The sequence below is a fragment of the Oryzias melastigma genome, linkage group LG2, assembly GCF_002922805.2.
Source record: "Oryzias melastigma strain HK-1 linkage group LG2, ASM292280v2, whole genome shotgun sequence".
Lineage (NCBI taxonomy): Eukaryota > Metazoa > Chordata > Actinopteri > Beloniformes > Adrianichthyidae > Oryzias > Oryzias melastigma.
In genome coordinates, this window is record NC_050513.1 from 15,372,937 (window position 1) to 15,399,074 (window position 26,138).

Consider the following 26,138-nt stretch of genomic DNA (forward strand, 5'->3'; position numbering starts at 1 on the left):
CCCTTAACCCTTTAACACCTGAGGTGTCGCCGGTGATGCTTAAACACAAAATCTGTATCATACTGTAACTTTTTAATCGTTAACCCGATCAAAATAATTCCAGCAAGTTCTGAAATAACCCTTATTAGACATGTTTGAAGCTTTTTGGCCAATGCTGACGTCTTAAAATCAATACCTTCTCAATGGGCATTTGACAGCATAATCGTGGATTTTTTGAATGTGTGTTTAGCCAATGGTGTTCACACTGGACCAACAGGGAGGGGCTTCTTCTTCTTCTTCTACTGTTCACTAGCGCGTGTCCACCACCTACAGTTGAAAGAGTCTTTGTGCGAAATGTCGAATCATCATTTCGTCCCAAAGATAGGGAGGAAATGGTTTGGTTCAATGCTAGCGTCTTTGCGATGGTGGATCTGGATTCTCAGGAGAGTAGCCTCGGGTTTATCTTTATTTGAAAAACAAACACAGATGTCTTCAGAGTCGGTTCACAAGAAAAAAAAGTATATATCATACGTCAGTACCGAATCTGAGTCCCTGATTGGCCAACCTGGTTTACCTAGCAATGTGCGTTCATTGACTATGCGTTGTGTAGGTAGAGCCCAGAAATGGTTGTAGAAACTTGAACACTAATATACAATCGCTTTCATGGACTTTTCATTGGAATTGATTGGTTGAACGGCTAATGCCGAAAAGGGTGTGGCCATAGCTTGAAGCTTCAAAATGTATCCCTTCCTAATACAAGCTTTAACAGTCATCTTAGTCTGGAGCACCAGATCATATTTAGGAGGAATCTGAGTTGTCTTGACTCTGGAGCTGGTACAGTTATTGCGACCTTTTACACTGTTATGCTGACTGATACAATACACTCATAGTAGGATTGGTGAGCCTGGTCTTTCTGGTACCAGGAAAGCTGTATATCAGGGGACCAAAACACACCATAGGTCGCGGGCCAAACAAGATAAACATTTATTGAATTCTCTAAAACAAAATTTTCAAAAAGCGGAACTTTTCACACGGACCAAACCTCAGGACACGGCCAGAACCCTAACCCTAGCATGGTATGCGTCTTTAACCGCGTCTGGAACCGGTACTGCATCCAGTACTGATGTGCGTTCAGTACTGACCCACGCCTGGTACCAGGCTAAAGTTTGGGTTAGTAGGACAAGTGTTCCAGATGTTGGGGACCCCTAATTTAATTGGAACAGCCAGGTCATCAAAAAATGACTAGTTGGGGATACCCAGAAAGTACATTGCGGACTGAACCTTGGGACGCCGCTGGTACCAGTACACTAACGCAGTACCCTAACCCTAGCCTGGTCCTGGTTTTGCGTCCAGAACCATTACTGCATCTGGAATTGGGACTGATTTGTGTCCAGTACTGACCCGCATTTGGTACCAGGCTAAAGTTAGTGCAAGGATACCAGTGAGGTCCACGTCCCGGTTTGCGGCCTAGATGTTGGAGACCCCTAATTTAATTGGAACAGCTAGCACGTCAAAAAATGACTAGTTGAGGACACCCAAAACATACATTTTTGATGCGGACTGAACCTTGGGACGCCACCAGTACCAGTACACTAACCTGGTACCCTACCCTAACTTTAATTGAAAATTATTAGCATTTCCAAAACCCTCAACATGTTGGACTTTCTATTTTATTGCTTTTTTTTTTTTACATCAATTTCTTGTGGTCATTTGAATATTTTTCTGCTCAAACGAGCAGAAAACGGGGAGTTTAGTGTCACCCCCGGCTGCAGCACTCCTGGTTTAATCAGACAGCCGTTTGAGTTTGGAGCCGCGGTCACCTTCAGATGTGCTGAGCGCTGCAGCCCCCTCCTCACCACTGCTCCCCACCCAGTGAGGGAATTTGCTGAAACAAGAAAGAAGCCTCACATCGCGCTCGCTCTCTTTCTTTTGCCTTTGTGCTGCAGGGGATGGAGACAGCAAGTGGGCCGTTCACTACACTACCCAGAAGCCTCAGCAGGGACTGCGCTTCATTCGCGGGAAGAGGCAGTCCAACAGTGCAGATGACCTTAGAGGTGAGCGTGTTGCATCTACTGATAGAATGGTGGTAATAAATCAATGAATTTAGTGCAGACTGAATACAATCTATAAGCTCGGCTTTTTCATTGGTTGAAAACAGCTTGCAGTCAGTTGTATGTAAATTCCTGCAGAAAGTATTCAGGTTAGGTTGATTCTGTTCAATGGTAGCAGAGCAGAATCCTGTTGAGGTGATGCCGAGCTGCACGTGGGTGGTCCTGCCAATCACCAGATCAGTGCTCTGGATATATTCAGTCTCAGCGTCGGCTTAGAAGGAAGTAACCCACTTTGATAGACACGGTCTTCACCCAGTGACCCCCTGACTCCATTTACAGCTTTAGGTCCAAACAAAGTCCAGCACAAATGGTGAAATGAAGCTCAGTTGAGTGTAATGTAAGTATGGAGTTTCTGATCCCCTGCATTGCTCAAACACAAGTAACAAAAGTTGCAGTTCCCTAAATGACCACCGGAGGGTGGTGCTTAAAGGGTTCACTTTCCCCTTGACTACCTGTTAGATTTAACTGTACAACCCCCCCAAATAATAATAATAATAATAATAATAATAATAATAATAATAAAATGTTCTGTGTGGACAGTTGTGTTTGAAACTTTGTTGATGATTACTGCTGTATTTTCTATTTGTGACAAATGGTTCAGCTCCTATGAACTGTTCATCCATCCATCAATCCATCCATCCATCCATCCTATCAACCGTCCATCCAACCATCCATCCATCCATCTATTCTTTTTTTAAACCATTAAACCACCCATTCTGTCAACCACCCATCCTATCAACCGTCCATCCAACCATCCATCCCTCCATCCATCCAACCTCCCACCACCCATCCATCCATCCAACCATCCATCCCTCCATCCATCCAACCTCCCACCACCCATCCATCCATCCATCCATCCATCCAACCATCCATCCCTCCATCCAACCATCCATGCCTCCATCCATCCATTCTTTCTTTCAAACATTCATCCACCCATTCTATCAACCGTCCATCCATCAATCCATCTATCCACCCATCCATCCATATCCATCCATCCACCCATCCTATCAACCGCCCATCCATCCATCCATTCATCCATCCATTCTTTCTTTCAACCATTCATCCACCCATCCTATCAACCGTCCATTCATCCATCCACCCATCCTATCAACCGTCCATCCATCCATCCATCCATCCAACCTCCCACCACCCATCTATCCATCCATCCATCCATCCATCCATCCATCCATCCATCTATCTATTCTTTCTTTCAACCATTAAACGATCCATCCTATCAACCGTCCATCCATCCATTCTTTCTTTCAACCATTCAGCCATCCATCCATCCATCCATCCATCCATTTTTCCCCTAATCCAGTAATGGGCCGTTGGGATGGAAGTCTAAGCAAAGATGATCAGACTTCCCTCTCCCCGGCCACTTCATCTTTCTCTTTTGGGGGGACCCCAAGGTATTCCCAGGCCAGCTGAGACTCATAGTTCCCAGCATGTTATTGGTTTTCCCCGGGGTCTCTGCCCAGTGGGACACACACAGAACACCTCCCCAGGGAGTCGTCCTCAATCATAATTCTGCCTTTTGTGGATTACACTCTCTGCCTTTTTGTCTCTGTTCCTAAAGCCTTCCATTGGCCAGCTCAGCAGAGCCCTGGATCCAAGCCCTGCCCATCGAGCCCCACCTTCTCCCCTCTGTCTGGTATGGACCAACCAGACGGCAGCGCACACAGAGGATGGAGGGACAGAAGCAGGAAGATGGTAAGTTGGAAACATATGAAACACTCGAGAGCAAAGAGTCATCAGCATTAAATGAGAGTTGTACTTATGAACTGTATCCATCTGTGATTATAAAATAATAGTTTATTTGCAGTGACTGCAGTTATTTAAAAAGTTAGCTGTCACTTTTTAGTGAAGTTATTTTTTTAGTCATATAACCACACATTTTTAAATGATTTTTAACACTTCAATTTCCTTGTTTAACAGATTAAATTATTTAATGTTTCAATTAAAAATACAATTTTCTTCTAATTGGTTCTACCATGAGCTGCAAACATATTTTCTACTTTCAGACTCATTTTTGTTCTGCTCTTTCACCCTTCCTTCCATCTTTCATCCTCTTAGCACTCCAGAGCTCTGGACTTTTTGTCTGAGTCTTGCTTTTCAGTTTGTTTCAAGTTTTCATTCTGGAGGCGAAAGGTAAACACGGACTGAACTCCTTTAACCCTTGTGCTATCTTATAGGGTCCAGATGACCCCTCCCTTATATTGATACGTGATCCCTCCCATGAAAAAGGTAGACAGAATTTTATGTCTGTCACGGACACCAGTGAAGATAAAAAAATCCTTAAAAATAGAAACAAGTTCAGCGTTCTGTCTTGTGGGGTCCAGATGACCCCACGTTTAACGTAAACATGACTAGAAAAGCACCAGAGTTAAAAACAAGCTAAAATGGAAGTAAACCCTTTTGTAGGATAATTTGCAGATGACTAGACTCTTATGTAGTTTTTCGGGTCTACATTAGAGTTTCACTTTTCCAAGCTTTGTTTTGGTTCGGTTTAATGTGCTTTATTTCTTTCTGTTTTATAGTCATCGGCGTCTTCGGATGACGATGAAAGGTTTTTCTTGACTAAAGGTCGACCCATGACCCCATTGGTCTTGAACCCCATCAGTCTGACCTCCTGCTCTGATGGTTTAACACCAACCTTTGAGTCAAACTGGGACTCGGAAACAGATCCGATTCAACGGCTTCCAACACCGGAGGAGCAGATGAGGAGACAGGCGGAGGCGATCGCTGCTGATATAGTCCCTATCAATGTCACAGGTACAGGTGGACTCTCATTCACATTCTGTTTTGAGTCTCTCTGTGAATGTGGATTTACGCCGGAGTCACACAGGACGCGATAGCGCCGCACAGCGGCGCGGAGCGGAGAGCGCGCCGCTTCGCGGCGCTCTATTGGTCACACCAGACGCGATTTGTTTCCGCGACGGTCGGCATGCGCTTCTGCTAGAGCTATTGCTTTTTTGCCATCATGATCAATAACCAGGATATCTCCCAGTGTTTCTGCTAAAAGGAGATGGTCTCTGCCCCTGTCGACACAGACCCCGCCCCCCAACTCCGCAGTCGGCCCACTTCAGTGATCGGCTTGTGCGCGCGTGTGCGTGTCTGTCTGTTCTGTGGTGTGTCTGTGTGCACGCACGCAGTTGTTTCCGTCGGTCAATTAATAAACTAAAAATATTACCAGATGTTTCTTCCCAGAAGAACCACTCCTCTGCCTCTCTCTCGTTCAAATGCAGCCCCATGCCCCGCTCCATTGTGCCCCCACTGCCCCGTCTGCCCTGCTTTTTTTTCCTCCCAGAACCCTGCAGACCAGCACACCCGCTCCGGAGATCTGTGGTGTCCGGGGTGGGGGCTCTCGCGCACGCGTGTCTGTGTGTTTTGATTGTATGCATATTTTCATCTCTACTGTCTGTTTAGACACAAAAACTTGATAACATTTGTCAATCGCGGCGTTTTATTGTGAAAAATTGGTTCTATTTTGAAAATAAACCGGATTTTCTCATGTATTTCGATGCAACTTCCTGCCAGTATTGACGCGGAGCGCTCGCGTCGCGCGGAAGAAATAGGCCAGACGCCGAAACGTTGCGCTGCACCGCGCGGACCCTCCGCGCCGCTGCGCGTCGCTCCGCTCTTGGTGTGACCGACGCCATAGGTTAACATGGGCGCCGAATGGAAGCGCACGCCGTTCCGCGCCGCTTCGCGGCGCTATCGCGTCCTGTGTGACTCCGGCGTTATGGAAAATAACGCTGGGACTTTTGAATTATGTAAAAAGTGGTGATATCCTGGTAAATATATTTTTAGTCTTTATCCAGGCACTATTGCCACACATTTGTGTATCCATCCATCAGTTATTGGCTCAAAGTCTTTTGTGGTCATATGGTTGGCAGAGCCTATCAAAGCCACATTTGAATGAAGGTAGTGTACACCCTGGATGGATGGCCAGTCCACTGCAGGGCCATATTTGTTTAGGAAAAGCAAGTCCTTTATACTGACAATTATTGGGCATAATTACCAAATGCTATGTGGTAACAGTAAAGTATTAATCCGTTTGAATTTAAGAAGGGCTTGCTGATATCCAAGATATCAGATCACTTGGTCCCCAAGTTGATGTAAAGCTAAAGGGAAAAACTTGATAACTCTGGAACCAAATTCAACTTCCTGTCACCATGCAAACTCTTTTCTCTCGGTTTGTTTGCATCTTAGGTGAGAGTTTTGATCGTCAAGCCAGTTTTCGGAGAGCACTCTCAAACAGCGACTCCTTGTCCCGTCGATCCCGAAAACTAACCCGCCGCAAAACTGTATCGAACTTGCAAGACGATGCGAGTCCCAAGACTTCGGTCTCTGTTGACCTTCCCGGTCAGTTTTCCACAGTGGGTCGGCCTGCCTCTTCCTGCGGCTCCTCCAGTAGACAGAAGAACAAAGAGGCGGAAGTAGCAGAGGGAGGGGAAATGATTAGGACAGAACTGCTTTCATCAAGGAGGATTCGAGCCCCAAAAGGCGAAGGGATGTCTAGTCTCATGGCTACCCTCACGTCCTCACCGCGCATCGAAAGACAGCCCACCTCTGAGACCCAAACACAATCCTCCCCAACTTTCAACTACAGTTCTGATTGTGATCCCTACAAGATGCTTGGAGTCTCTTCATCTTCTTGTCAGGTATGTCTAGAAGGAATTGTTGCACATTAAAAAAGCGAAACTTAAAAATTAAGATTCTCTATCTTTATTTCTTGTTTTCATTTCCAGTCATGGGATCTTCAAGGTTTCCCAAGTGATCTGGATCCCCAGATGCTCTATGACACAAATGTCCTACCAGAGTCTCCTTCCGCATTGTGCCCTTGCTTCCTTTCCGCCCCAAATACCCCATGTCATCTTCACCAACCAGAGTGCACTCATTCCAACAAAACTGGCATAGCTGAGAATCGATCTTGCTCCCACTACTTGTCCACCTCCTCCATTTCTGACTCAGTCTCCCAATATAGTTATCAGGCTCTAGATGACGAGACAACCATTGACCGGAATGCCCAGTACTTCCGTGACAGTGACTCTTACGATGGCAAGAGATGGAACTACAAGCCCATCTCCCCCAGTTCCAGTGTGCACAGCCACAGCACCCACGAGACAAGAGGCAGGTCTGAGGAAAACTGGAACTGTGATCCTCTGCTCTCTTCTGGCCGTTCAACCCCCTCCTGCACGGACAGCAACTCTTGTTGTTCAGAGATCACCTCCTCTTCCTCACTGAGCCGAAGGAAATCCAGCACTTCCTCCTATTATTCCCCTACCGTCACTCGCAGCATTTCCCTGCGCAAGTCCAAACGACCACCTCCTCCGCCAGTACGATCTGACTCTTTGAGGCGCCGATCCGGTCGCAGCAAGCCCCCCCGATCCTCTTCAAGCTTGCGTCTAGAGCGCAGCCCTCGCGCGGAGCGCTCTACTTTGCAAACACCCACCTCATCTCCGCAAGTCTTTTACGATCCTTGGGTTCCTCAAAGCAGCACCACTGGGTCCAACTGCAGAACTGTCTCAACCTTTGAGCCTTTGAAGCCAGATGTGGGACCCTCTACCGACTCACCCCCTTTTGACTCCACCCAGACGAGCCGTGACCACTCTCATGTCCTCGATTCGAAGTCTTCAGGGTCAAAAGATGAACAAGTGGAATTCCCTGACAGGCACGATGCACCTGACTTCTCAGTTGCTGGGATTCAGCGCCTTGCCTCTCCGTCCAGTGGCTACTCAAGCCAGTCCAACACACCAACTCCTGGTACTCCAGTGTCCTCTCCGCTTAGTCCCTCCTCCCCTCTGACACCAAGTACTGGAGCTTTCCCCATCTTCCCATCCTCCCCTGTCTCCTCCTCCTGCTCCTCTTCCTTTCCTTTGCCTCCGGCTTCTTCTCTGCAGAGAAAAAAATCCAAAGCTGACGGGAAGAGAAAGCCAGCCATCCCTGAGAGAAAGTCCTCACTCCTCTCTTCTCCTTCTTCCTCATTCTCCTCCACCTCCTCCCTTTCCTCGTACACGTCCTCTGACTCCTCAGCCAGACATCCTCTTCTCCCTCCTCCGCCTCCACCTCCTCCCCTTCCTCAGTTTTCTTGTTCATCTGCTCCTACCACTCCTGTCTCCAAGTTCTGCGTCCGTGAGCCTCTCCCTTCAACCAAACACAGTGTGTCGCCCAACCTGTCTCCCTATTCTTTCCCACCTCCTCCACCTCCTCCACCCCTCCCAGAATCCTCACCTTCTTTTCCTCCCACTTTTCCTGTCCTAAGCATTTGCTTTCCTGCCAATCTGCCTTCCCCTGTTTCAAATCCTCCACCACTTCCTGCTCCACCACCTCCTCCTCCGCCTCCTCTTCAGCCCTCACTTTCCCCATCCCCCTCTTCTGCCAGGCCTCCTCCCCCTCCCTACTCCTACGCAGTGAAGAGGGCTTCTGATCAGGCTTTGGTGTCCAAACTGCCACCCAATTACCCTCCTCCACCGCTTTCTCCACCACCCAGTCCGTCTTTAGACCTCTCAGAAATGCCTGATCTTCCTCCCCCGCCGCCACCACCACCACTATCTCCTCCCTCAGCCCCCTTCTTCTCCTTCTCCCCTCCAAGTTTTGGCATGTCATCAGATCGTGACGGTAAAGTGGGCTCACCTCCTGGCCCGCTGGTTACTGCGCAAGATTTGCAGGGCGTCAAGCTCCGCTCTGTCAAAAACCAGGAGGAGCAGAGGGCCAACAACAACACCGATGATGGTGAGCTCCTCAACCGAGCCGGGTCACAGGCAGATGACATGAACCACAGCATGGCTGCTCAACATTACAGAGCTGAGTTAGATGTAGTGATTTCTGAAACTTTGGGTAACACCGAAGTTGAGCGAACCCAATCGAGATTACCAGATGCTTTCAGTGACGTTGTTCAGGATGAGGTGAATGGGTTTGTGGGTAATTCTGACAGCCAAGGCAGAAATGACTCCAGACCGACCAACAAAATGGAAACAAAACCTGAAACCAGGATGACTGTTAATGAGTCAGCTGATTCGAAACCTCAGAACCAAATAGGTCCAGATACTCTGAAAAAAAGTCAACCTGGCAAAAGCATCCAAACCACTGAACATCAGAGGGAGAATCCAGTCAGAGATCCTCCTCTGGGAGACTCAAAAATATGTGATCTTGAGAGTCCTTGGGTGAAAATGTGTCATACTACTGAGAAAAACCCAATCAATACAGTTATTGATCAAGAAAAATGGCTCTTGGAGACAGAGCTAACCAACACTGCAGAGAAAAAGAGAGGAAACATAACAGAGCCATCAGAAAACAAAAGCAAGGTGACAAAAAAGGACTCTGGCAATGGAGATTCAATGGCACCAGACATGAAAAACACCACTGCCAACTTTAAGTCAATTATGACACGAAAGATCAATTCCCCAGAGAAACCTGTTCTACCAAAGAAGCCAGACTTTTGCCTTCTGGATCCACCAGCGTCCCCAAAAGTCAAACGAGGTCCAGCTGGAGGCAAAAGCAGTGGACAGATGGCAGCACAAGCTTCAGGCCCGAACAGCCCGTCCCATATCCCTGCCGAGTGCTTTTACAAACCACCGCCGCCGCATGTTACCAAGAGCTCACAGTCACCAAAGCTTGTGAGGTGCACCGCTGACAGTTTTGTGGCTACTGCGAACTGTGTGACCCCCAGAGAATCATCTACAAGCTCGCCGCAGCACCAGAAGCCACTGGTTTTCCACAAGAAGCCAGAGCTTTCCTTGGCGTCGCCAAAAAAAGAAAAAACACAATTTGCATCTAAAAACGTTGGAGAATCTTTTGGTGCAACTTCTCCACCTGGAAGCATTTCAAAAACCAGTGAGATGAGTTCATCTGGACTGACAGCCAAAACAAAAGCTGCAAACACATCCACAAAGAGCAGTTTTATCATAGATACTGAAGGGCACAATGGCCCCAAGGGGATTATGGGTATAAGCGACAATACCTCCAGCTGGAAGCATAGACAAACTGGTAGAGCAGATCCATGCTGTCCCATCAAGACGACATCCGACCAGGATGAAGAAAAGCCTTTGAACAGAAAAATGATGAGGTCGTCCCTGGCCGAAGATGAAGAGGAAGCTGAGGAGAAAAGGCTCGCCATGAGAGCGAGGGACACGGTTCTGACGATGATGATGACTTCAACCAACAAAAAGTACAAACGGAACAGGAGGAGAAAGAGGAGACTCGGAAAGCAGCTCCTGATGGTGTCAGCAAAAACGGAGCCCTCTCCTTCTTCGTCGTCATCATCCTCTTCGTCGTCGTCTTCGTCGTCTTTGTCGTCGTCATCAGAGGACGAGCAGGGTTTGATGAAAGGCGGAAGAGAAAGGCTGAGGACGATCAACGTCTGCAATCAAAACACGAGTGACTACAAGAGTTCGTGCGACGTCATTGGCGGGAGCCGGTTCTCCATCAGTAGCGTGCTTTCTGCCGACAGCCTGCAGGGGGAGCTGTCCCTCCCAGACCTTCTGATACAGGAAGTGGGAGAGAAAGAGGTTGCAGAAGAGGAAGGATTCCAGAAAAGAGATGAGGACGTGAATGAAGACAACACATCTTCAGATGGTGAGTTGAGTACACTCAAGTCGACGTTACCAATATAGCATGCTAGTGTTGTGGAAATGTTTGTCATATTATTTCAGCGGTTGTGCGAATCAGCTTTCACTGGTCCACACACTTGTTTTGGTAGTTTATTCTGGGTACCCTTTCTGGGACAACCTTGTATTCTGGTTGGGGATAGACAGGCAGATCCAGACTTAGGCCCCTTTGTGGCTTCATAGTTGGGCAGTAGCACTAAGGGTCTTGCTAATTGACCCACACTGGATGAAGTTCATCCCGCGCCGTGATTTCTGTGAGCAATCCCCTGCTAACATCTGCATGTTCATTGATAAGGTAGAAAGTAATCAAAAAATAGAATTAGAATTTAGTCCTTTTTAATAAAAAGCTGGTTCGGACCTCGTACAGAATAATCTGGATCGCCACCATAGGCGATTAGGTCCTTGAAGTTCCCCACTAACTGGTTTCAACTGGTCTTCAGCTCCATGTGGGTTAATGTAACAATGCATTCATCGAATTTCCTATGTGCCATTCCTGTACTTCACCAACTACTATGTCGCTACTATGTTAGTCTTATGGAAATCACTTTACATTAAAAGATGAAGATAAAGATATTTGTCAAAACATAGAGATTAGAGTCATTTTAAATTAGTCTAAACTTTGAACCAATATATTCCGAGTAGTATATTTTGTTTTGACGTTAGCAACAATTTAAAAAAACTCAGGTTTCCAGCACCAAAACTAGCAGAAACCTTGAAATGACCAAATTCTTCTCAATTCTTCTTTGAAATAGTCATTTCACTAACCCATTTTGGTTGAGTTTCTTTCTTGCATAAGAGTACCCTAAGTAGGTTATAGCCATTGCCACCATCCCCACCTCAACCCCTTTCTTTGTCCTTTTCCTAATACCTCGGGTCTTTACATTGACCCAAATTGTACAAATAAAAAGATTTCTAAAAATGACGAAACTCTTGTTCCCTTTTCAAAGTAGGCCCATCTAGAGACCGATTTAGATTCAGTCCCAGGGCTAAAAACGGCATAAATTGTATGTTTAGTTCTAAATGTTTAACAAGATATTGATCGCCCATAAAGTACTATCATGTATTGGGCATAAATTCTTTCAACTGGAGCTATAAGAACTCGCATAATTAGGTCAGATGTTTTACCCTGGAGAGTCCTGGCTATGACGAAATGTGGGTTTTGTTTGGAACAAAGTAGGCCACATCTCCTGCTGAACGAGGACGGGGAAAACACGAGTCAAAGGGAGCAGGTGAAAGCTGTGACCAGACAACTAATGACTCTAAGCTTACCTCTTTGCTCTACAGTGGATCGTGGCATTTGAATGGTTAGAACCTGAACGATACCGCCTTGGTTCGACAGTTACCCTTACACTTTTATGCATTCGAGGTGTTGTGAGACATGATTTACCCTGATATTGTCGGTTCAGTGGGACCTCGTTTATCATGTGAATTAAGTCTACAAATGGTCTACAATCAGGATGTGAAAGGTGAACCACGATGTAGCGAGTCATACTGTTTCTGATAACACAGACAAAGGGTTTCCCCATTCAGATATCAAAGTAGTTTCGTGTTGTGTAACTGACGGAGAGAATGTTGATAAGGAACTACTGTAGGCATCACCGGATGTAATTCTCTGGATTACAAACGTTTTTCTATGTTCAGCCTGTTTCAGTGTTCTCCATTGGGTAATGGGAGGTGTGAGGAGGGGTGGAGGTTGTGTGTGGATCCAGAGGAAACGGGGTTAGCTCAGCTTTGGAAATCCCTTTGCTTGTTTGATATTATCTATACTTTGTGTTGCAAAGTAGGAAAAGTGATTTATAACTAAGAATTATTTGACTTATTGATCAATGAAGTGATTGGTTGGTTGATTGGTTGTGTGACTGTGTGATTAGTTGGTTAAGTTGTTTAAGTTATTATTTGATTGATTGGTTGGTTGATTGACTGATGGGTTGATTGGTTGTTTGCTTGATTGATTTGGTTGGTTGATTTGGTTAGTTGGTCAGTTGATTAGTTGAGTGATTTGATTGTTTGTTTGTTTGTTGAATGACTGGTTTATTGATTGGTTGGTTGGTTGCGTGATTGGTTGATTAATTGATTGATTGTTTGTTTGATTAATTGGTTGATTGATTGATTGAGTAATGGGTTTATTGGTTGCTTAAATTATTGATTTTGTTGTTTGTCAGTTGATTGGCTGAGCATTTTGCCGGTTGATTATTGAAGTGATTGGTCTGTTGGTTGTGTGATTAGTTGGTTGATTGTTTGATTGAGTGGTTTGTTTGTTGATTGATTTATTGATTTGGTTGGTTGATTAATGAAGTGGTTAGTTGGTTAATCGTTTGATTGGTTCATTTTTTTGATTGATTGATTAATAGATTAACTGATTTGTTTTTATTTGTTTGTTGATTGATTATTTGATTGATTGATTGGTTGCTTGGTTGGTCAGTTGATTGGTTGCATGATTGGTTGGTTGATTGTTTTATTGAGTGATTGGTTTGTTTGTTGATTGATTTGGTTGGTTGAATAATGAAGTGATTGCTTGGTTGATTGTTTGTATTTTGATTGATATATTGATTTGTTTGTTTTTAGTTGTTTCTTAATTGATCAATTGACTGACTGATTGCTTGAGTGGTTGGTTGCTTGATTGGTCAGTTGATTGGTTGCATGATTGGTTGGTTGATTGTTATATTGAGTGATTGGTTTGTTTGTTGATTGGTGTGGTTGGTTGAATAATGAAGTGATTGCTTGGTTGATTGTTTGTTTTTTGATTGATATATTGATTTATTTGTTTTTAGTTGTTTCTTAATTGATCAATTGACTGACTGATTGCTTGAGTGGTTGGTTGCTTGGTTGGTCAGTTGATTGGTTGCATGACTGGTTGGTTGATTGTTTTTTAAATGATTGATTGAGTGATTGGTTGGTTTTTCAGCTGTTGATGTTATTATCCATTTTAACAGGAACTTTTATGTAGAACTATCAAAAACTTTATATATTTCTTTTTTCTGATCTTTTCTTGTTACCAAAGTTAAATGGTTTTGAAAGTTCTTCCAGGGTCAGATGAAGTTCTAAGTGAGAAAACATGATGGTTTTTGGGTCCACGAGAGAGAATCTTCTCTGTTCTTGGTTTGTGGTTACCTCTATGGCGTTCTACACACCAGTCTGCAAATTAATGATAAAGAACTCACCTGTTAGCATATTAAGACATGCAAGAATAAATGAGGCTACCACTGTTTGAGAATCAGGTCCGAGCTTTATCCATTTTCATTTTTAGGGGTCACTGGAGCATCATGTGAGCAAGGCTTTGTACAGGTTTCCAACTCACAGCAGCGAGTTCTAAACATGATTTTTGGCGAATTTAGGCCAAGAAAAAGACTAACACCACAAAAACGTTTTGTCGTTTTCAGATAATTTGTTGGTGAACGTTTCAGCGGAGCAGATGTTTGTCTCCGGGAGACCTCGAACCACAGAGGACCTCTTTGCAATCATCCACAGGTAGCAAGACTTTGACAAACAAAGAACTTCATCACTGTCCAACCATCAGAAACACATCCTCACATAATGCTTGATTCCCACTTGTGCTTCTGGAGCAGTACAGTGTGGGAAGGCACTGCGTGAATGTCCAGGTTTGTCAGGTTGAGGCAGCAGGTAAAAAGGTCAAAATGGCCGATATAGAAACCCTGTTTTAGCTCCTGGTTCCTGTTAGAAAGCAGACCCGCTTGTTCTCGTCCCCCACAGATGCTTCTGCTTGTTATACAAGACGGAAATAGAAAGTTTTAGTTTTTTTTTCCTGTAGTTTGTAACCAAAGTCTCTTCATTTTACTTTAGCTTCCCTCATTCTTAGTGTTGTGATGGTTTATTGGCAGTTTTCTATAATCACTAACTATGGGGGGTGAGAGCAAAAATGTGAACTTATCACCCCCTGCTGGTGAAAGGGATTATGGGTAGAATCCTTTTCAGGCCATGGACCAGTTTAAATTAGACAATATTTTCATGGACCGGTCCAAATGGGGCCAAAGGTGGCATTCTTAAGCTTTTGGTTATTGAAAAATTATTTTCAAAATAAAATGCAACAACAAGAAATTTAATTTAAAAATTCCAATTTTTTTTTTTTTTTTTTTTTTTTACAGATGATGAAGATTAAACATTTATGATTAAAAAAGAAACATTACATTTTGTCCCCACATAAAATGTCGTTTTAACACCCAATCCAGGTTCTGATTATCTTTAAGGGCAAACAGATCGTATTTTATTTTTGCATAAATCTTCATTTATTGGGTATTTTTTCAACACTAAAGAACACTTTCTGTGCTAAAGTTTCTGAACAAATGCTAAGAAAATTTAGCCTTGCTGCAGGAAAATTCTCAAATATCTCTTTTACAAGTTCCCACAAATCTGCAATTTTCTGCTAGCGGGAGGAGCGTGTAAACAAAGAGCTCTCAGGCATGTGAAGGGGAAAAGGGGGCGGGGTTGCTCCAAAGGCTCCACCCACAACTCAGAAGTGAGTTTTTAATGAACTCCTGCCACTCTGCAAAAACTATGTCTTAAAAAACAACAAAGATTTTGTGATTTTGGCTAAAAATTATAATTACCAGACAATAGTGAACCCTTTAAAATTGATAAAAATAAATGATGGGAGTGGGGATTTAAAGGGTAACCAAACCCTAAATTATTATTTTTTTGTCGGTTGACCTCTAAAATTGGGGCTTTAAAAGTGCTGTCTGTTGGTCATTACCAACATTTTTTGATACATTTTGAAAAAACTTTAAATGATTAAAAATATAGTCAAAAAACATCTGTGTGCAGCCCCCTACAGGTTGAATTGAGGTATTACAGTGGAATTTTGTGATTGGTCAAACTGTTTCAGAAGTCTGACATCATGATCTGCACATCCAGTAATGATAATAGCCCCGCCCCTCTGACTGGATTCTCAAATTTCAGATATGGGTGGAGTCAGCCTCCAACCTCCCTGTTTGGTTACCCTTTAAAGTCATCTAATCCCATCTGAAATCAAACTCATGAGCTTTTCTGCTCTTTTAATCTTATGGATCTTTCATGGTTTTCAGGTCAAAACGAAAGATGCTCGGCAGGAGGGATTCACAGGAGGAGAGACGGCGCCTCTCCTCCTCCTCGTCATCCTCCTCACCAGAATCTATCACTGTCTCTCAAAAGACTTGGACCTCCTCCCTGTGGAGCCAGCGCTCAGGAGGGAGCGAGAGCTTCAAAGCTCTCCTGCTCCGGAGGGGGAGTCGCTCCTCCTCTCGGCTCTCAGCGGCCGAGCGGCTTCGCGTCGTCCGGACGCCGTGTGACCTCCAGAGGGCGCCACCTCCGATGAATTTTCCCCCTGAAGAAGAGGCCCCCTCGACCCCCATATCCTCCTGCATCGTCGCCACGATGCTCGCATCGAGACGTCTCCTCCTCACCTCCCCCTCCCCCGTCTTAATCCTCCCCCCCAACGCCCGACCCCGCTCCCTGACCCCGCCCTGCTCCGCCAGCCGGCGCTTCGCCGCCCGCTGCCGCCTCCACGCCGCCCCCATGACCGCCATCTACGAAGCGGACGGCGAGGAGGAAGACGAGGACGTTTTTGCTCCGGCACCAGGGGGCAGCAGAGAGTCGAGCTTCAGATTAGTCGAAATCTCGTGATTTTTTGAAACTAAAATCTCAAATATGTTTTGTTTTTAAGGCTGAACTGTTTGGGTTTTTTCATGAAAACTTTACGCTAAAAAAGTTTTCATTTGCTTTTGAGGTACAACACTAATAAGAAGTTTTGTTTTTGACATTTTCTTCCAAATTCAAGTCTTAAATAATTTATCTAAGAAATATATGATGTACAATGTATATAAAATAAAATAAAATGTGTAATCTTTAAATCAAATTATTGGTTCCAAATCAATATAATAAAAAAATAAAAATGTAAAATCTGATTTATTTCATTTTTCCAGATTATTTAAAGTTAAAATCAAAAGTGCACAAAAAAATCCATATTTTGATTTTTTTGTTCTTTTTTATTGACACATTTCGATATGTGTTTGATCATAAATGTGTTTATCTTCAAGCTAAAGTGGATGTTTTCCTTCAGTCTGGTGTTTGCAGCTTCACTGCTTAGCACTGATACGGATGATGAAAGTAGCAAATGTTCTGTAAATAATCTCTACATGGTTTTGTTTCTTACTGGCAGCATTTTTCACTTTTTGAAAGCTTTCAGATGGCGTTTTTTTTTGTAAGTGAGCAAAACCCGGCGAGGGGGCGGAGCTTTTTAAGGTGGGCGTGTTCTGTTTTTCTATTGAATGTGAATTCCGATTTAGTCAAATGGAAAGTAGAAACGGAAACTGAATGTGTGTAAAAAAATAAAAATAAAAAACAGAAGAAAAACTGAGATGTAAAATGTAAAGAAGAGAAATAAAGGAATGTAAAGAAGATATCAGCTGTGATTTATTTGCCACAATAAAGAAAATTGCAGTTCGGTTCTTTATTTTTTGTTAATTTTTTTTTTTACTTTTCATAGTAGTTTTGTTATTTTTTTTTAATTTATATTACTGTCATTGTTAACTGAGCTAAAGAAATAATCAATATAAGCTTCTTTAAAACTAGCAAAAATAACTAAAACCATGTTTTTGAATGAAATTAAAACAATAGTAATAATGAAACTATTAGAAATAAAGATTTTTGATCACTTTGGTGTTCTCATGTGCTACTCTTTCAAAGTCTTCATTTCTTCAGAGTCATATTTTTGTGTCATATCAATATTATCTGTAACACATGTGACAAATTCCAGACCTTGAAGTCCAGCGTCTACCCTTGACTAAACCAGAAATCGGCAAACCTAAAAGGAGCCACATAGTTTTACTTTAGCCTTTAAGAAATTTAGATTTGCATTCATGACTTTATTTATGTATTTATTTTTATAAATATGAATTATGTCTTATTTTTTGGAATGAACAAAAGCAAAAATCTAAAAAGAAACTGGAATTTCTCAAAATGGGATTTTTCTAAAACGTTTTTGCCTTTAAAAATGCTAGCCCGTTGCTTAATTACTAGCTAAACTCTAAATTAGCATAAAATTTCTCAGTAAATTAAATCAGCCAAAATGTTAGCATGTTGCTAAAATAAAAGCTAAACTCTAAATTAGCCTATAAACTCCACCAGTTAACAATAAGCAGAAAATGTTAGCATATTGCTAAATTATTAGCTATGCTCCAAATTAGCATAAAAAATTTAATCAGAGGCCAAATTAGCCCAAAAAGCTAGCTTATTGCTCAGTTACTAGCTGAACTCCTAAATAGCCAAAATTCCTCATTAAACTAAATTAGTCAAAAAGTTAGCATGTTTCTAAAATAAAAGCTAAATTCTAAATTACCCCAGAAAAACTTCAGTAGATAAAAAATTAGCCAAAAACATCAGCATTTTGATAAATTATTAGCTAAACCCTAAATTAGCATAAAATTCCTCGGTAAACTAAATTAGTCAAAATGTTAGCATGTTGCTAATATAAAAGCTAAACTCTAAATTAGCCTAAAAACTCCACTAGTTAACAATAAGCAAAAAATGTTAGCATGTTGCTAAAATATTAGCTAAACTCCAAATTAGCATAAAAAATTTGAACAGAGGCCAAATTAGCCCCAAAAAGCTAGCTTGTTGCTCATAAATAGCCTAAATTCCTCAGAAAACTAAATAAGTCAAAAAGTTAGCCTGTTTCTAAAACAGAAGCTAAATTCTAAATTATCCCAGAAAAACTTCAGTAGATAACAAATTAGCCAAAAACATCCGCATTTTGCAAAATTATTAACTAAACCCCAAATTAGCATAAAATTCCTCAGTAAACTAAATTAGTAAAAATTGTTACCCTGCTGCTTAAATAGAAGCTAAACTCTGAATTAGCCTAAATAACAAATTAGCCAAAACATTTAGCATGTTGCTAAAATAATAGCTCATCTCCAATTTTTTTAAAATCACCATTTTATTTATGTGGCTCTGGAGCCTCATGTTCCAGACCGATGGACTAAACACACCTGATCCAGGTGATCGGCAGCAGCAGCTTCTCCTTCTTTTTAGTGCAGTTCCTCATTGAGGCCACAAGGTGGAGCTGTCAGTTAAGGAAGTTTCTGCTCTTGGAGATTCCAGGAGAGTAGAAGAAAGTTTGAACGAACCTTCTGGTGGAGGGTTGACTGCGTAGTCTCAACGCTGGGATTTAGAAGGTTCAGGAGGAACGGGAATGTTCAGATATCTCATAATTCAATGGGATAATGACAGAAGATTAGGGAGCTTCAGACATAGATGGAGAGTTTAAGGTGAAAATGAAACGTTTTCTGATGTCTTGAGGGATGTTTGGGGGATAAACAGGCAGAAAAAAAAAAAAACAAACACTGGACTTTCTCATTTTCTGCATGTAAAAATTTTTGAAATGTGTAAAAAAAAAACTCAAACTCAACTTTTAGCAACAGTTTTTGAAATATTGAGTAAAATATGCCCCATTGGAAATGAATGAGAAAATCTTCAAATTTCAACATTCTAATTAGATTAGCATCAAGCCTTTAAATATATTCATGGGGTATGTTTTCATTTTTTAAAAAAATAGAGTTTGCCAAATTCTAAGTGTTTTTTTTAAGGCTAATTTAGAGTCAAGCTTATTTTAGCAACATGCTAACGTTTTTGACTAATTTTGTTTACTGATGAATTGTAGGCAGTTTAGCAAATATTTTAGCAATATGCTAACTTTTTCGCAATTTTTTTATCTAATGGGGTTCATTGGGCTAATTGAGAGTTTAGCTTCTATTTTAGCAACAAACTAATCTTTTTGACTAATTTAGTTGATGCATTTTGAGCTATTTTGGAGTTTAGCTAGTATTAAAGCATTAAGCTAGCTCTTTTGGCTAATTTGGAATCAAGTTTTTCTTTTTTCGAAGGGGGGAGGGGGTAATTTGGAGTTTAGCTAATATTTTAGCAGCATCCTGACATTTTGGCTAATTTGTTATCTACTGAGGATTTTATAGGCTAATTTAGAGTTTTGCTTCTATTTTAGCAACATGCTAACTTTTGTGACTAATTTAGTTTACTGGGGAATTTTAGGCTAATGTGGAGATTGCTAGTAATTAAGCAATTTTCTAGCGTTTTTAGGCTAATTTAGGATCAACTGAGGCTTTTTAAGCTAATTTGAAGTTTAGCTTCTATTTTAGCAACATGCTAATGTTTTTGACTAATTTAGTTTACTGATGAATTTCAGGCAGTTTTGGAGTTTAGCTAATATTTTAGCAACATGATAAAGTTTTGGGATAATTTGACATCTACAGAGGTATTTATAAGCTAATTTAGAGTTTAGCTTCTATTTTAGCAACAAACTAATGTTTTTGATTAATTTAGTTGATGCATTTTGAGCTATTTTGGAGTTTAGCTAGTATTTTTAAAGCATTTTTTGGCATATTTGGAATAAAGGTTTTTGGGGCTAATTTTGAGTTTAGCTCATATTTAAGCAACACTAAATATTTTACCTAATTGGCATGTATTAGGGATTTTTAAGCAATTTTACTACAATTTTTTCAGAAATTTAGGTCAACTCATAGTTCTTCAATTTAATTTCCAGTCTTTTAGCAAATCTAACATTTTCAGCAAATCCCTTTAGGAATTAATGTAAATTACTTCACAATTTTCAGCAGTTTCAGCATCTTCAGCGACGACTTTCAGCAAGCATTCACACTGGCGTTATCACAGGTAATTCAACTTCTCTAGTTTCTTGCAATGTTTGTGTTTTATTTATGCAAAATGAACATCAGTTCATTTATGATTTTTATAGTAGTAAAAATAGGATAAATACAAATCAGAGTCCTATTTTTTAAATGGTGTGTTGTGACTTATTTGATTGATTTAGAGTTCTAGTGCCTGAAATAACCGGAAATTTTTTTATTATAGACTGCAGTCAGTGAGACTCCTGGCATACGTGGTTAGCGTTCTTGCCTCACAGCGTGGTTCGAATCCCGTCTGGGACCTTTGAGTGTGTAGAACGCATGTTTCTCTCCATACATCCGGTTTCATGAATAGTACTACTACTAGAATAGTCGCTGGGATAGGCTCCAGCAACCTTGTGGTCCATTTTTAATAGGTTTGTGTGACAAAATCGACACAAATCACATATCATGAGGGCGTTAAAGTTACTTTAAACCTACAAATATATCCAATCATCACCTGACGCCCACGTAGAAAGGTTTTAGACCCTTTTTGCTTTATGACGATCTTCAGGGGCTGAACATTTATCCGTTCTGGTGCCAGATTTTATGATGACTCAGGGAACTGATCTGCAAATCAGGAAGAGGTTAAGAAGTCCTGTTGACCATCCTGACAGATCTCTGTCGTTCGACGGGTTCTCAGGGTAGTAAAAAGCGATTCTGAGCGGATGAAACCAAACAGGAAATTTCCTTAACTATGTAGAAAGAACAGTTTGTTCCTCCGACATCCAGGAGCGGTCGGACTACAGGATGCAGACAAGTGTCCTTCTTGTCATGAAGATGCAGCTTTTATTATTATTAGTTTTATTAGGAGTCCAAACAAACTGAACGCTTGGGATCCGGCAGCGGCACGGCGTCGTAATTTAACAGGAAATCGTGGTTGTGTAGTCCACCATCTCACAAAAAAGGTATTTATGGAGCTGCGAGTGATTTGTGTGGAGGTTTCTTGAGTCTTTAAAACACTAAACACATAGTTTACCACGGCACTGAGTCACCTCTGACCTCCGGCTGCACATAAATGCCTTTATTGCCCGTCGTTGCCAAGTTTCATGACTTTGCGTCTGACTCCAGAGCCAAAAACATCACTGTTGCCGGTTTTTCCCGTCTGTGACTTTGTAGATAGAAGTTCTGCTTCAATTTGATGCAATTGCAATAGTTTATTGGAAAGCGAAGGGCCGGATTCTGACGCCAGGGGTCCCTGAGAGCGCTGATCTACTACCGCCGCCAACCCCGGCTGGATCCAGGCCACGGAGACTAATAGGGCTCACACACCTTGTGTTGTTTTTGGCTTTTCATCGCATCGGGATAAGAATTCAGGTGAATGTGGTTTCTAGGTGGAATGATAACACGGCTAAAGCTGGCAGAACGGAACGCTCTCAATCATCTCAAACATCGCAGCCAAACTCCAGCGCTGTTAACGTGACATCTGTGTGGTTTTCCTCCGATTCACCCCGTCGACAAACACGCCCCCCATCTACCTTTCCTTTGGACATTTTTGTGTTTCTTTTTTTCAAAATAACAGTTTTTAAGACGTATCTGCTGTCATAAGGGTGTGCTTTCAGAGTCAGATCGGAGATAAAGTTTTAGGACCTTTGACTGAAGCTTTGGGCTTTTAAAAGATTAAAAAAACTGTGGAGTTCACTTGAGGACATTCTTACACAAACCAGCCAACAAGGCCAAGTGGGTCCCATGTGGTTTAAAAGTGGGCAGAAATTTGTGGGTTTGTTCCCAGTTTCCGTGGCGGCCCCACCTGTGTTAGCTTAAGTGGGTTAGCTCGCTACGCTAGTCAGCCCCGGTAAAAGTTGTGTTGTGTTTGAGGATATTTGCATTAGTAAAAAAAGACCTTCAATTAATGAGGTTAGACTCTTGAAAATCGTTGAAAAAATGCAGACTTAAGGAAAAATAACAAATTTCCAGAGTTTTTGAGCACTCGTATGCCATATTTGCATACTCTGCAAAGACTTAGCTATGAAGTAGCGTAAAAAACAAATCATTTTTTTAGGAATGGAAAAACAATTTTCAATGAAACAATCAACCACTTTATTTATATAGCACTTTCATCAACTTTGCTGTTGAACAAAAAAAAAAAACACATTTATAAACTTTAGCCTAAATATAATAACTGATAAGACACAGTAGGTGAAGGAATCAATTCTAAAACAGGCGATAAAATAGAAAATAATGGAAACGCTAAAATTTGAGGAGGCACTTCATAGATAAAACATTAAACAATAATAAAAATGACATAACAAAATAAAATACATGAATACCACACTGTGGCTAAAATTCAACGAGGGACTTCATAGAATTAAAAGATAAACCAGATAAAAACATAAAAATGATAAACCGAAAAAGCCATAAAGTCTGTAAAAGCCCAACAAATAAATAAACAATAATACGAGTGATGTAAAAGTTAAACTGAAAAAAATGAGTTTTAAAAATCTCTACAGAGGCCAAAACTCTCAAACTATTCCACAAAACTGGAAAGAGTCCTGGTTCTCCAAGAGATAATAGAGCTGAATCCGAGGATCTGAGAGTTCGGGAAGGTTTGTAAGGACTGAGGAGATTGGAGAGGTATTCAGGTCCCAAACCATTAAGACATTTAAAAACTAGAAGAAGAATTTTAAAAAAATGTTCCTAGTGCAGGTTTATTATTATGTAAATAATAAATATATAAATACGAGAAAAAAGAGAAACACTTACTGGAAAGAGAAGCAATGTTTACAGTGAGCTCTAAAGTGTTTTTAACAAGAACTCTTACAAATGTTTTTTAAAAATCCAGAGAAGATACTCTACATAAGAGTGGGAATATAAATCAACTGTAGTTTAGTTGCTGAACAGGAAGGAAAGTTTATAAAAGATCAAAATTTTTACATTTTAGTGAAAGCATTCCGTGTAACTCCCCATGGCTAAAACATAAAAAGTTGCAGTTTCCTGCTTGTTGGACTTGATTTGGTCCGCATCAGATGGAAAGTGCCAGAAAAAGGATAGGTGCAATGTGGCAAAAATGTTAAGGTTTGACAAAAACTAAAACTGGCAAGCTAAACTTTATTCAACTGGCGCTGCAGGAAGCTAACGTTTGCATGTAAGCATGTAGGTAGCTACCCAATCCGTAACGACTACCCGATACGTAGCCACTACCGATCATAATGTATGCCTGATCCATAACGGCTACCTGATCTGTAACGACTACCCGATATGTAGCCACTACCGATCAAAACGTATACCTGATCCATAAGGTCTACCTGATCGGTAACAACTACCCAATCCATAACGGCTACCTGATCTGTAACGACTACCCGATACGTAGCCACTACCGATCAAAACGTATACCTGATCCATAACGTCTACCCGATCGGTAACAACTACCCAATCCATAACGGCTACCTGATCTGTAACGACTACCCGATGCGTAGCCACTACCGATCAAAACGTATACCTGATCCATAACGTCTACCCGATCGGTAACAGCTACCCAATCCATAACGGCTACCTGATCTGTAACGACTACCCGATACGTAGCCACTACCGATCAAAACGTATACCTGATCCATAACGTCTACCCGATCAGTAACAACTACCCAATCCATAACGGGTGCCTGATCTGTAACGACTACCCGATACGTAGCCACTACCGTTCAAAACGTATACCTGATCCATAACGACTACCCGATACGTAGCCACTACCGATCGTAACGTCTACCCGATCGGTAACGACTACCCAATCCATAACGGGTACCTGATCTGTAACGACTACCCGATACGTAGCCACTACCGATTGTAACGTCTACCCGATCGGTAACAACTACTCAATCCATAACAGCTACCCGACCCATAACTGCTACCCAATCCGCGATGGATACGTTCTGTAACGGCTACCCGATCTGTAGCCACTACCCAATCCATAACGACTACCCAATCTGTAGCTACTACCCACCTCATAACGACTACCCAATCCGTAACGACTACCTAATTCGTAACGATTACCTGATCTGTAACAGCTACCTTATTTGTAACGACTACTCTATTTGTCCCTGCATGGGAAAAATTCGTCTACTTCTGCTAAAGCATTTTACAGTCAGGATAAGACGTCTGGTGTTATTAAAAATAATAACTTTTTTAATAACAATGAAAACGTTTATTTTAATGTTAACAAAAGAAGAAAGAAAAAAGTAAAATTAACTATCAGGACTGCACGATCCTTACTGCCAATGTGCTGACGTTTTCTTCTTATTAAGTTTTGTTCGATACCGGTTTACTCCCCAGTGTACAAATGCCACTTACCGACACTATGAACACAGTTAACACAAACACGTCATGAAAGGCTAATTTGGCTCCAAAAGCAGCTGCAGTAGCTCTTAACTTGACTTATTCTCTTTTCTGGTTTCCAACATATGAAAATTGAAAACGATCAAACAGGGAGAATGACTCCATGTAGCTGTCATTCTGTCACACGAGTTTTTCATCGTCTGTAATCACATCTATTATACAGTAATACATTTAGCCGATGTCCTTTCATTTTACTGTGGTAAAATGTTGTCAGGAAAGCTCTCCGTTGTGAAGTAAAATTTGTGTGATCACTGAATGTTTGTTCGGGAACCTCAGACTCTTCCTGAAAGGGGCTGTTCTCACTTGTGACATCACCTCGTGTGGACCTGCTCGTTTTCGTGGGTTGGAAGGGACTGGTGCTCAGAGCGCAGGTTTTTAGAGGAATACTCAGAAATGGATGAAAGGTTAAAAATACCACTTTGCGGTTGTTTATAGTGAGGAATGAACGTTATAATACACCTAAAAGGCAAGAAAGTTGATTTTACATAGTATAAGGGCTTTAACTGTCGTGCAAGAGGAAGTGACGTAACTTTTGCGCATGCAGGAACCGATCAGGTAGCTGTTACAGATCAGGTAGCGATGATGCTAAAGCTAACATTTTCTAAAGTAGCAGTTGTAATAGTGATACCACGTTATTTTTAGGGTTAAAAAACAGGGAAGGGTTCAACGGAAACATCAACATTTTTTTTCTTTAAGTATTGTCCAAGATTTTTTGTTCAGAACTGCTCAGCAAAGTTAAGAGAGATCTGTCGGTTTAGCTTCTCCGTTCCCAACACTGTTTGAGATGTGTCACCCTCCCCAATATTACTGTTAGTTGAGTACTATATAACTTGTGTTCTGGTCATATAAAGTCATCACAGGTTTCTAACCCAACTCAAACCTTGGTTTACTTAGCAAAAAGTACTCTACTTATGTGTACTACATGAGTACTTAGTCTATTCTAAAAGTGAGGCAATATACATGAGGTTTACTTTTAGAGTACTTTTTATAAACTATCTAAATATATTAGGCTTAAAAAGTTCAAACTTAGTCTGAAGAAGTATTTTGTTGAATACTTCCTGCGTGAGATGTACATGGTGTGTAGTGTTATCCAATAAAATAAGGGGGTTCAAGGGTCTGCACAATAAAAAACGTTATGTCAGATGTTATGACCCATTCCAGTCATGACAACCAAACTCAGTCCGGACTATTCCGGCGCTTTCAGATTTTTACCAGTTTTATTATACTAATTTGTCTTTAGGGTAAAACAGAAACCTTGAAGAAGAGTTCAGTTATGTTGGAAATGTGAAGAAAAGAGAGACAGCAAACAATCTTTCTGTTTCAACTGTAAGACAAATCGGTGATCCATCATGGACTATCAGTTAATTCCTTGATGAAATTACACATAAAATCACTAAATAAATTGAAAATAGTAAAACGTT

At 41.5% G+C, this 26,138-nt stretch overlaps 2 protein-coding genes across 3 annotated transcripts in view; both read left to right on the forward strand.

Moving 5' to 3' along the window:
* Positions 1–17,090, forward strand: part of LOC112156625 (NHS-like protein 1) — a 30,850-nt gene extending 13,760 nt beyond the window's left edge. For both annotated transcript variants that reach the window (XM_036214535.1, XM_036214533.1), the window contains exons 2-8: positions 1,926–2,033; positions 3,667–3,800; positions 4,628–4,862; positions 6,303–6,754; positions 6,842–10,667; positions 14,080–14,167; positions 15,739–17,090. In XM_036214535.1, the coding sequence (XP_036070428.1) occupies positions 1,926–2,033; positions 3,667–3,800; positions 4,628–4,862; positions 6,303–6,754; positions 6,842–10,667; positions 14,080–14,167; positions 15,739–16,315 (5,420 nt within the window). In that variant the 3' untranslated portion in view covers positions 16,316–17,090. The remainder of the gene's footprint in view (positions 1–1,925; positions 2,034–3,666; positions 3,801–4,627; positions 4,863–6,302; positions 6,755–6,841; positions 10,668–14,079; positions 14,168–15,738) is intronic.
* Positions 17,091–18,682: 1,592 nt separating this feature from the next.
* LOC112156834 (ALK and LTK ligand 2) overlaps positions 18,683–26,138 on the forward strand; it is a 34,230-nt gene continuing 26,774 nt past the window's right edge. Inside the window, exons 1-2 of the transcript XR_002921043.2 lie at positions 18,683–18,960; positions 20,320–20,377. The gene's annotated coding sequence lies outside the window, so the exon portion shown is untranslated. The remainder of the gene's footprint in view (positions 18,961–20,319; positions 20,378–26,138) is intronic.